This window comes from Austrofundulus limnaeus, unplaced genomic scaffold, assembly GCF_001266775.1.
Source record: "Austrofundulus limnaeus strain Quisiro unplaced genomic scaffold, Austrofundulus_limnaeus-1.0 Scaffold44, whole genome shotgun sequence".
Classification (NCBI taxonomy): Eukaryota; Metazoa; Chordata; class Actinopteri; order Cyprinodontiformes; family Rivulidae; genus Austrofundulus; species Austrofundulus limnaeus.
Genome location: NW_013952446.1, coordinates 2,013,143 through 2,024,548, shown reverse-complemented (window position 1 = coordinate 2,024,548; position 11,406 = coordinate 2,013,143). Strand labels below are relative to the sequence as shown.

At 41.4% G+C, this 11,406-nt stretch overlaps 1 protein-coding gene across 2 annotated transcripts in view; it reads left to right on the top strand.

Annotated features, from left to right (window-relative positions):
- usp38 (ubiquitin specific peptidase 38) overlaps positions 1-10,210 on the top strand; it is an 11,930-nt gene extending 1,720 nt beyond the window's left edge. The window contains exons 2-11 of one of the 2 annotated variants that reach the window (XM_014007813.1): positions 1,337-2,027; positions 3,663-3,798; positions 3,993-4,122; positions 4,304-4,405; positions 4,610-4,768; positions 4,899-5,092; positions 5,178-5,271; positions 5,351-5,457; positions 5,574-6,876; positions 8,365-10,210. In XM_014007813.1, the coding sequence (XP_013863267.1) occupies positions 1,346-2,027; positions 3,663-3,798; positions 3,993-4,122; positions 4,304-4,405; positions 4,610-4,768; positions 4,899-5,092; positions 5,178-5,271; positions 5,351-5,457; positions 5,574-6,876; positions 8,365-8,529 (3,072 nt within the window). In that variant the 5' untranslated portion in view covers positions 1,337-1,345 and the 3' untranslated portion in view covers positions 8,530-10,210. The other variant, XM_014007814.1, reaches the window with a different exon arrangement.
- The last annotated feature ends 1,196 nt before the right edge of the window (positions 10,211-11,406 follow it).

Here is an 11,406-nt window from a genome sequence, read left to right as displayed (position 1 = left end):
GGCTAAAGAAGGCTCCATCGGAGGGATGCCCACCAGGCCTGCTTGGTCTGCCCCTTCCACGTCCAAGTACTGACCCTGTCTGGGCACGAAGGCGCGGAGGGACAGCGGTTTGCTCCAGGAAGACGTCAGCTCCAACACAAAGTCCGGAAACATAGGCAGACAGTGCTTCACATCAGCCGGTTCAGACGGGAGATAAAACCCTGCGAACCTCGACGGGTTTTGAGCAGGTGGGGTGTCGGGCCACTGTACCTCCAGTTTAGCAGCAGCTTGGCGGCACAGGGACAAGAAGGACAAATCCTGGTCCACCCTCTCGGTTTAGATCCAGTAGAAACTGGGTCTCACCCCCCTCGGTGTCGGGTGAGGTCGCCTCATGCTCCATCTGGTCCGCCCAGCTAGCAGCGGGGGCTTCGACCGCCGAATCTTTGTCTTCGTCGGACTGAGCCGTCTGGCTGGATTCGGAGAGCAGTGGGTCTTGTCAGAAAACAGCAGTTTCCCCCAGCATTTTCTCCAGGAATTTCACTCTCCTCTCCAGTGTCGGACGCGAAAGTCCGGCACAGGCCCGGCAGGACTCAGGCTCCACAAGCGCCCGTCGAGCGTGAATGATTCCTAGGCAGGCCGGGCAGACCTCATGCTGGTCCTTCTCATGAAGCTTAAAGCCGCACCCCTGAGGACAGGGGCGAACAGAAGACTTTTGCTTCTTCGAAGGTGGTTTTGTGCTCATCGTGAACCACAAAACAGATTTTCAGCAGAAAATAAAGGTCACTTAAATAGCGTCGAGCAGCAGACACATGAACCAGCAGGTAACGCGGTTAGCACCAGTAAAGCTAGCCTAAGAACGTTAGAACCTGAGCTAACTAGCAGCAGCTATGTGAGCTCAGGTTTAGAGGTGACTATGGCGAGGTGAAGGGCGATAGAACTGAGTAATGACGCTGGTGACTACGAACTTATAGGGTGAAGGCGGAGCCTGTCACCCGACGTTCAACGTCACCGGTCTAAAGACGTGATTAGAGGTGGCTTCAGCCAGTCGTGTGTTTACCATATACAGCTGTGTGTTGTACTGAGTGAAATGACTGAAAAGGAACATTAGGATCCTGAAAATGAGTTTGAATCACACTTCCAGCCTCCAGTGCTTTTATTTATTCAAAGAATTGTGAAGTTCAAAACTTCTTGTTTTTTTATTTGATCATTATGGGTCCGAACCTTCTATTTTGAGTTTAACCTGAGTAATGTTTTATAATTAACACATGAAGTCTGTTTTTTTTTTCCCAATGGAATACTATATCACAATAGAAAGTGTGACTTTTGGCAACTAATTTTTTTCTGCTGGTTTCTACAGACCAAAATCATGGACAAGATTTTGGAGGGCCTTGTCAGTTCCGATCACTCTGTTCCAGTAAAGAGAGCCATAGTAAAGAAGGTTGTAGAGGCGGCAGAGAAAGAGGTGACAGAGGAGCAGTGTCGAGCCCTGTTCACCCTCACCACCCGCCTCATCTTGCTTGGTGAAGATGCCTTCCAGAAGCAGATTGGCCTCCAGGTTCTTGAGGCCTATGCGCGCTACCACCGGCTGGAGTTTGAGCATTTCTTTACGAAAGACTTTGCTCTCAGTTTGCTCCAGCAAGGCTATGGACAGCGGGACCACAGAGACCCAGCTATAATAGACTACATTCACTGCTGCCTGCGCCTTCTCATCAGCTGTCCCTCTGTGTTGGAGATTTTCAATGTGATTCAAGTGGAGGTTTTGAGGATGGTGTGTGAACGTCCGGAGTCTAGTCTCTGTGCCCATCTGTGCACTCTGCTGTCAGACTTCATGCAGTGCATCCCAAGGGACAAGTTGGGCATTTTGTTCTGCCAGCAGCTGGTTCGAACCATCAGCTGCTTCCAGTGCGTTGCCAGCCAAGAGCGAGAACTGAGGGAGTATGTGGGGCAGGTGACGAAGGTTAGCACTCTGCTGCAGAACATCTGGAAGGCTGACCCAACTACTCTGTTGCCCTCGCTGCAGGAAGTCTTTGCTATCATCTCCTCCACAGGTGAGAAACGTTTATATAACTGATGTCATCAGATGGAACATCAAATGTGTACAAAAAAGACTAATCGTTTTTTTCTGCATAGTTGTGGCTTGTCAGTGGAAGTCAGTTATAGTTAATTTCAGGTTTATATGAATATCAAGAGTGACTAGACTGTAGTTTCACAAACGGAGAGGAAATATTTATAAAATTAAATGTTATGTTCTGATTCTAATGTAGCAAAACCGTTTGAATGTAATGTTATTCAAAAAATACTTCATTTATTTTAGTGATACCCTTTCCAAAATAATCTGTAGTCCTCCTGATAAATATTACAAAAAGCACTGAAAAAAGTAGGTTGTAGGTGTTTCAGTTGAAAGTAGGGTTCTGTGGAGTTATCAGGAGTTAGTATCTTACCTGCAGTAGAGAGGTCTCAGTGCATTATCAAATAATTCAGAAATGAATCATTTTGTGTGCGTTTACAAATGATCAACTTTCGGAATAATCAAAATTCAAGATGGCTTCCACAGCCAACTCAACTCAGCCAACACAAAATAGCTAGAATTTGTCCAGTTTTCCAGATACTTGTAGAAAATTTGGCATGGAAGTGGCTGGAGAGCATCCCTTCCACATACTCCAGTCCAAGTACTAACAAATCACTAGCCTGGTAAAAACCAGTCCCTTGCCCTACGCTTTGCTTAGTACAGAGAGTCTCGAATCTTGGCTATTGAGACGCTGATGTTGAAGTTTAAAACAATTGGTTTGATTTACTCAATCGCTAACGTTTGGCCATGACGTATGCAGTGTGCCAGCTCGACTGTGAAGGAAGCTAGGCTAAGAAGCTAAACGGAAATTGCATGCGCTGTAACCATCCCCTACTGGGAGGAGAGAAGCCAAAGTACTGATCCGAACGAGGTGGTTGTAAATGAGAGCTGCAGGCTTTCTGAGACAAATTTAATTTAATTTGGAAGCCTTGTCAACATGGACTGGCTTCATTCACTTCCTCCACTGCCATTGCTAAAATACAGGCCGTCTAAAACGGTGCAGAAAATTGACATTATCGTTCCAAACTCCTCCTTTTGTTCACTGATTGGCCCGGTTGAAATTCTACCAGAGAAAACCCAGACAGAGCAGTGAAGGGAAACTAGAATTGAGTGGAACTGTGTAGAAAGACAAGAGCCAGGCTTACAAATCACACATCTTTGCTTAAAGCTTTGTCATTAACTCTTCTCATCAACTCTTGTTTGTCTGTTAGCTAAATATCTTATGAACCAATGGACATATTTTATTCTATCAGAACATAATCTGAATTGATGTAGACCCATAAATCATTTACTGTTGGAGCCAAACCTGTTTAAAATGTCTATCATGACTAATCAACTTTAGCTAGCACAAAAATGACTAACTTACCATAGTCACATTTAGTAATAGTGTACTGAAGTTTTACGTGGTAGTAGCTGAGAGTCAGTCTTATAGTATTACATGAGATCATGCAGAGTGGAATTTACTATGTTTGACCAAACTTAGTCATTTTTCATTAAGGTGTCAGATGACATGCATTTCTTCAAGAAATGCTAGATCTTTAGTTAGTTTTTTATCACTTGTGTTATACCACAATAAGCTAAGTCTCAATTAATTCAGTCGTTTCATTTTTTTCAGACCCGTCTTTTGAGCCGTCGATTGCACTGGCCAGTCTGGTCCAGCACATCCCTGTCCAGATGATCACAGTGCTCATCAAGAGTCTCACCACAGATCAGAACGTCCGAGACGGAAGCATGACTAAAGCACTCTGCAGGTAACCTTCTGCGCTGACTCATTTCAAGCTAAAATTCTTCTTTTAAATAAACACGAGTCATCATGAACAGACTTCTTCATTCTTTAAGTACAAAACCTTAGATGCACACTTGGTTCAGGTTGCAGTTACCTCCTGGAATATTTAATAAAAATCAAGTCTATAGATCTTAATGTAAGGTTGTTCTGTCCATACAGGATGATTGACTGGCTGTCTTGGCCTTTGGCCCAACATGTTGATACCTGGGTCATCGCTCTGCTGAAGGGACTGGCTGCAGTTCAGAAGTTCACAATCCTCATTGATGTCACTCTGCTTAAAATTGAACTGGTTGGTCATTCTTGATTTTGTAGACATTGTGGTTTAAAGCACTGATTAAAACTATATAACCAATGCTTTAAACCACAATATTAATCAAGGTTTTATTTTTAATTTGTCTTAAACTAAGAAAATGTTTGACATTAATGATTGTTTAAACAAATGTTTTTGTCCTTTTGTAATTGAAACGCAGGTTTTCAGTCGTCTGTGGTACCCCATTGTGAGGCAGGGGGCGCTAGCTGTACTTTCCCACATGCTGCTGAGTTTCCAGCACTCTCCCGAGGTCTTCCATTTGGTAAGTGATCCACTGCTCTCCTCGCAGCTCATATGTCTGAGTTGGTTTGTTTCTCATTTGTCTTTTCAAGCCTAAATTACCTCAAAGCTGTACAGAACTCTTTACTCCAGATATTTGAATTATTAATGTTAGCTGCTCCCTACACTGTTTCCAGCACCACAGAGAACTCATTATTTTTCTTATGTCTATGTTTTCATCTCTCAGGTTGTTCCACATGTAGTGGATCTCGTTGAGTCTCTGAAGGTAGACGGTCTCCCCACCAGCAAATCTATTTTGTTGCAGTTTACTGAGCTCATGCACTGCATGATGTATCAGTACTCTGGCTTCCCTGACCTGTATGACCACATATTGGAAGCCATCAAGGTGAAGAATATGTGTTTGTGTTGAATTTATTTACTTATTTATTTATCATTTTTACCAATGCATAAGCAATCACAAGCTGTAACTACCATTTGCCATTTTTTGCATTAATTGTTTAATATTTTCTTTTCAGGATCTCCCAAAACCTTCAGAAGAGAAGATTAAGTTGGTGTTGAATCAAAGTGCCTGGACATCTCAGTCTAATTCATTTGCTTCCGGTGTTTTGAGGCAAGCTGGGAAGTCTGAGACAGGCAAGACTGGTCTGATCAACCTTGGGAACACCTGTTTCATGAACAGCATAATCCAGACCCTCTTCATGGCCACAGAGTGAGTATATTAGACACACCAGACGTTTTTATGTGTAGTACCACGTTTCCTGCCGTAAGAACTGACGGTGAATTTCTTCTTGCAGTTTTAGGAGGCATGTTTTAGCCTTACATCTAAATGCCTCCAACATGCTAATGAAGAAGCTTCAGCTCCTCTTTGCTTTTCTCGCTCACACACAGGTCAGTCTCGTCCTCATTAATGTCTGAAAACAAAGTAGTTTATAATCGAATGACTGCAGTGTGATTCTTTCTCCTGCAGAGGGCAGCATACGCACCCAGGACCTTCTTGGAAGTGTCTCGTCCTCCCTGGTTCAATATGGGCTCACAGCAGGATTGTTCTGAGTATCTCAGATTTATTTTAGACAGGTACTGCAGCAAACTAAATGGCTTGCAGGAGGTTTTTGTTGTATTAGTCTCAAGATGCTGTAAAGTGTTGAGGTACTGTCTTCTAATGCCCAGTTTGCCTCTATTTTGATCTTAAGGTTGCACGAAGAGGAGAAAACGTTTCAGGTTCTAGAATCTGCTAAGCCAAGAGTTATCCCTTTGGTTGACACAAGCAGCAAAGACGCAACGTGTCCGACTTTTTCCAAGGAACACCAGGAGTCATGTTTGGTTCAAGGAGAATCTGTACCTGTTGATGATCAAAGGACTTTAATAGAAAGGATGTTTGGTGGAAAACTGATCACGGGCATTCGCTGCATGCAGTGCAACTGCATCTCTGAGAAAGAAGAGCCTTTTACAGACTTATCTTTGGCCTTTTGTCCGTCTGCCTCCTCTCAGAACAGTCCTAAATCTCAGGGGCCCTCAGAGGAGCCCAAGGTTCTTTGTCAAGGATCTGTCAATGGTGGCAGCGAAGCTCCTGAGCCAGGCTCGGCCAGCTCTCTTGCTACTAATGTTCAATATGAGCCGGTGACAAATGAGCCTCCCCTCTCTGTGCCTGACCTGGTGAACTATTTTCTGGCTCCAGAGATCCTCGATGAAGACAATGCGTACTTCTGTGAGAAGTGTGGCTCCCTTCAGAGGGCAGAGAGGACCCTGAAAGTGGTTTCTTCACCCGAGTACTTAATCCTCACACTGCTGCGATTCTCTTATGATGCCAAATGCCATGTCCGTAGGAAGATTCTAGACAACGTCATCATCCCACCAGCCTTGAGACTTCCTGTTCATGCCCCTTATACGCCTGTGCCGTGGTCCTCCGCTTCCTCCTCCCCTTTGCAAGTCGATTCTCCCGAAAGCAGCGAGAATCTGGCCAAGAAACTGAAACCGTCGCAGGGTGACGAGGAGGAAGATGGGAGGGTGAGGCTGAACGAGGCAGAGGAGAGAAACTTAGCCGGAGAGATGCAGGTTCAGTCGGTGCCCTATTTGCTCAGCTCAGTGGTGGTGCATTCTGGGATATCATCAGAGAGTGGCCACTACTACTCGTACGGTCGCAACGTCAGCGGAGCAGATGGAGCACAGCATCCAGCCAGTCACTCCCCAGTCAGAGAGGACCTAGCCACCTGTAGCCTCTGCACACCTGAGCAAAGTGACACACAAACCTCTAGTGGCCAGGAGGCAAGAGAGTGGCTGCTGTTCAACGACAGCAGGGTGACGTTCACGTCTTTGCAGTCAGCGCAGAACATTACCAAACGCTTCCCCAAGGACACAGCTTACGTGCTCATGTACAGGAAGCAGGATCAGAATGTGAACGGTGGTGTGGCAAATGGGACGAGAATTAGTGCTGAGCCACCTCTGCAAAAAGAACTACTGGATGCTATTATCAAAGACAACAAGCTGTACTTACAGGTAACTTAAAAACACTTCTTTATACCTGCATCACTGCAAATACGATTAAAAGAGACATTTTACCACCTCTCATATTAATTAAAACTGGTATAGAGCTACAAAATGAACCTATTAAGATAAAACATTTAGTATCAAAATCTTATGTATGTTTTTTTATTTTGTTTAAAGTTAAAAATATCATTCAGTAGAAGCATTAATGTACATAATATTTACTGTACTTGTTTTAATAGAACTGAGTCAACCTGTGCTTTTTCTTATTTGTGTGTGTGTGTGTGTGTTCATCTAGCAATCCATTATCTATACACGCTTATTCCTTCCAGGGTCATGGGGGTCACTGGTGCCCCCCATCCAGCAATCACAGTGTGAGGGGCGGGGTAAACCCTGGACAGTTTGCAAGTCCATCACATATATACATGTTCAATATTAGTTAAAAAAAATAAAACTCAGAGATTTTTAAAAAATAGGCGGTACACTAATGTTTTAAAAAGAGTAAACATGAATATAGATGGAATTATTGGTTAATTAGAAATGAAACGTCCTCAAACAAAAAGCTATAATCTTCTAAATTATTTTTAAATAAAACATTTCTGTCATAAACCTACCTCCCTATCAAAGTACAATGGATCGCTGTTGAAGCTGGAGGGGGGGTGCGGTGAGAAGCATCTTGTTTGGTGTTAAAGAGACAGCCTCAAAATGAGTTGATCTGAGACACACTTCAGAAAAGAGACAGAAGAGCTTGTGGTGTTACAATGAGGAGGAATTCAGACAAAAGCATTGCAGTTCCACTTTTTATAGACCCCAACTGAATGATTTAAATGTGGATTTAAAAGCCTGAAATGTCTACTTTTTATGATCCCAGTAAGTGTGACCTGATAGGCAACATGTTTACTACTGTTTTAGACACTAGACGATTTCAAGTGGAAAGTGCTGAAGAGAGCATAGACAATGCTTTTGTTAAGAGGCAGGTAAGAGTACATGATTTTTGCCTTCATAGTGAAGTCTGAGTGGTTCTGTTTAAAAGTTGTTGGTATTTCTCAAGTCACTGAGCTGTGTGACATTTAGGGTGCATTCACACCAGCCCTGTTTAGTCCGCTTTAATCGAATTCTAGTTTGTTTGCCTGTAAAGTTGGATTCGTTTGGGGAGGTGTGAACGCATAATCGAACTCTGATTCGGACCAAAAATGCGAACTCTGGTCCGCCTGCAAACATAGGTCTCTGTTCGGTTAAACAAACTCTGCTACCAACCGCAAAATGTAAACAAATCTTGCAGTTTTGGTCTCCAATCGAACCGAGTCTACCAGGCTATCAGGTGTGAATATGCCCTTAAATATCAGTACATCGCCTCTAGAGGGAGCTCTAGGAATACATACCTTCTGTCTAAAACAGTTTATTTTATATATAATACATTTATTTTCATGCATTTGAATGTCATACAGCAATAATAAAGTATCTTTACCATTTCTGTTGTCTACCCCTCGTAACCACCAGGAGCAGGAGCTCAACGCTCGCACCCAGGCTCTTCAGGCCTCTTCTTCGTCATGCTCATTCAGGCCCAACGGTTCAGATGACAACAACCCACCCGGGAGCTGCGGCCCATCTGGTGGAGGTGGAGGGGGAGGGGGCTTTAACACCATTAGTAGACTGGTGTTCTGAAAGGAGAGTGGGCCAAAAAAATTGGATAAACCCAGATGAACTGAGGTTGACTGATGATGTGGAAAGCTGAACTGTTGTATAGCAATTAACTTTGGGGGGGGGGGTGGGGGGAGCACTGACATGATTGAAAAAAAATACAGTGAGTATCAGCCTACAGGATTTGATCCTTGATTTGATTTGATTTCTTTAAAAACCTGTAAGGTTTTCTTGTTTTTCAACTCCTTTTGTCATTTTCTGGTCATTTGTTTTTGTTTTGTTTTTTTTTGTGTGATTTCCGCTACACAAAGCACCCACCGACTTGACACACAGGTGGCTAATACTCTTTAATGTAAATATATTCTTCTCTTTGAATGAGAAAAATACATTAAACACCTGTGTAATTTCACTTAAAAAATGTTCATATAAACTATTCTGTATATTTGGTTTTGTCTGAAGCGCTCAGCAGAAAGTTTCTAATATTGCCTCAAACACACACACACACGCAAAACTGTGTGTGGTTTAAGATTTAGAAAGATTTTATCTTTATCAACCTTAACTTTGCTGTGTTTCTGAACACACTAAGCGATCAAACGTTTTTTACTCCTATGATTTGCATGCAGCTTTGCTATAAGCTGTGGAGTTACGTTTTTCAGAATATTTGAATCTCCTTGGTGTTCACTCTATTGTTTTAAAGGTTCCACATGTGTATTTATGACCTGAAATGGGATTTCTGTATGATTACAAATAAAAGAAACGTTAATCGGTAATAAAAGCCATGTATGGGATTTTTTTTTCTACAGAGATCAGAGTTTGTTTCAACCAAAGCAGACGAGCAGCGGACTACTTCTGACTTGATTTTTTTTATTTTCAGAAAGACTCCTGCATTAAATGATTGGATATGCTTTTTGATATTCAGTGCAAAGGGGTTTGTTTCACTTTTCACCTAAGTTGCTTTGTGCATTTATAAACACGTTTTTCTCTGGTAAGAACAGTTGTGTTGAATTACACTGATGTGTTGGTAAAGAGATCGTTAGAGATACATACAGTATTTAAATGTGTTTTTAAAAAAATTCCACAAATTTACAATGAGGAAAAAAAAAAGATAGATGTGATTTATTTGAACTTTTATTTTTTAAATTGATCCAAATACCTAATAATTTCTTGTAAGTGTACCCATGTGTTTTAAGAGTTTCGGCATCTTCAAAATGATCATTTAAAAAAAAATGTCTTAAATGTGGTGCCAACAAAGTTTTCTGAAACTTTCTAGTTTGGACCTTTTGTTTTTAAACCCATCCTGTACTTGAATGCTTTCTTTTACGATCTAAATGCAAATCGTGTTTTGCAAAGATGAATCCAATGGCAAATTGACTTTTTTGCTATACAATTAAAAATATTGTACTTTAACAAAATATTTTTACACAGCCTGATGTTTTCTTAAGAATAATCCTGCAAGCTTGGCACTAATCCACATACTCCTTTAAAAAAAAAAATTCTTCCTCCCTTTTTTAATTTTATTTTTTAACACGTTCAGCCTTTAGCCTTTAGCATGTTTCATTAGAACAAAATTTTGGACCCCAACTGGGACACAGAGTTTTTTTTTTAAAGATGTAATTACTGTATTTTTTAGTGTTTTTGTTTCGTTTTTGTTGAAATGTAAACCTGAGGTTTCTGCAGAAATACATTAAAGCAGGATTTCCGTGTAGTTTTATGGGACGTTTTTTTTCCTTACTCCCAACTCCCCTCAGAATAATACTACCGCTTCCATGTTTAACTGCTGACTGTCGGCTTTCGTTTGCACACTTCTCTGATCTGTGCCTACATCAAACTCATTAAAAAAATTATGACTATGCTGGTCCTTGTTGACCCATGCTAGCAAAATGATTTGAAATTAGCACAGTGCAAAATAAGTGAAAACAGATTTTTCACAAGGTTTGCATATTTACGGTCTATAAATAAACTAATAATCTGGCATTACCCTGCCAGATTAGCGTTACCCTGTTAGCAAAATACCTCATGAACCACTGAAACTCTCAGAATGTAATCATTGGATCAACATCTACAATACCTTTTTGCATTGATTTTATTCAAATCAACTGAAACAGCTACACAGAAATAACTATAACCCAGCCAGTTTTACATGTATTGAGCTAAAACTTGGTGTATTTGAGCATAATTAGCAAACTTCCGTTGGATTCTATCCTGGCATGCAGGCCTGCAAACCTGATTGCTCTGAAATACACAGTCATGCCTTAAATAGACGTGTGTCCATCATTAAAATGTTTCATTTAAACATTCACTTTGATTGGACCATGTAAAACTGCGGGCTCCTAACAGAAAAGTAGGATACACATACCATGTTCAAAAGGTCTGATTTTCTTATAAAGGGAGCTATTTTAGCGTTGTAGTTTATTTTATTAGTTGATCAACAAAATCAACCCCAGTTTGGTTTGCTGAAGAACAAGTAAAGAGAATGCTGCATCCATGTTTTTGCTATGACTGCAAAATGATGCACCAGTGGAAGTAACTTGAGACAAACTGGTGACTAAAAAAAGGGAACTGTGAAATCACGTGCATTTGCACAGAGAGGGAAAAGAAACATCTGCATGAAGGAAGACTCCTAGACTGAGAAGACATAAAAAAAACCAAATGTAATAAACTGTTGAAAGAGGTAATATTTCCTCACAATGCCAAATTCAATTATTTCAGATTCACTGGGAACATCAATTCAGAGGCAGTGTCTGCTGTAACAATAGCATTCCAGAAAACATTCCTCAAATGCCAGTATGACTCTGAGGGAATAGCCTTTTGTCACTGAATTTGAACCAGCTACACACACACACACACACAAATCCTTAGAGCCAGTAATAGTTACAAAAGATCAGGGCCACAGAGCTAAAT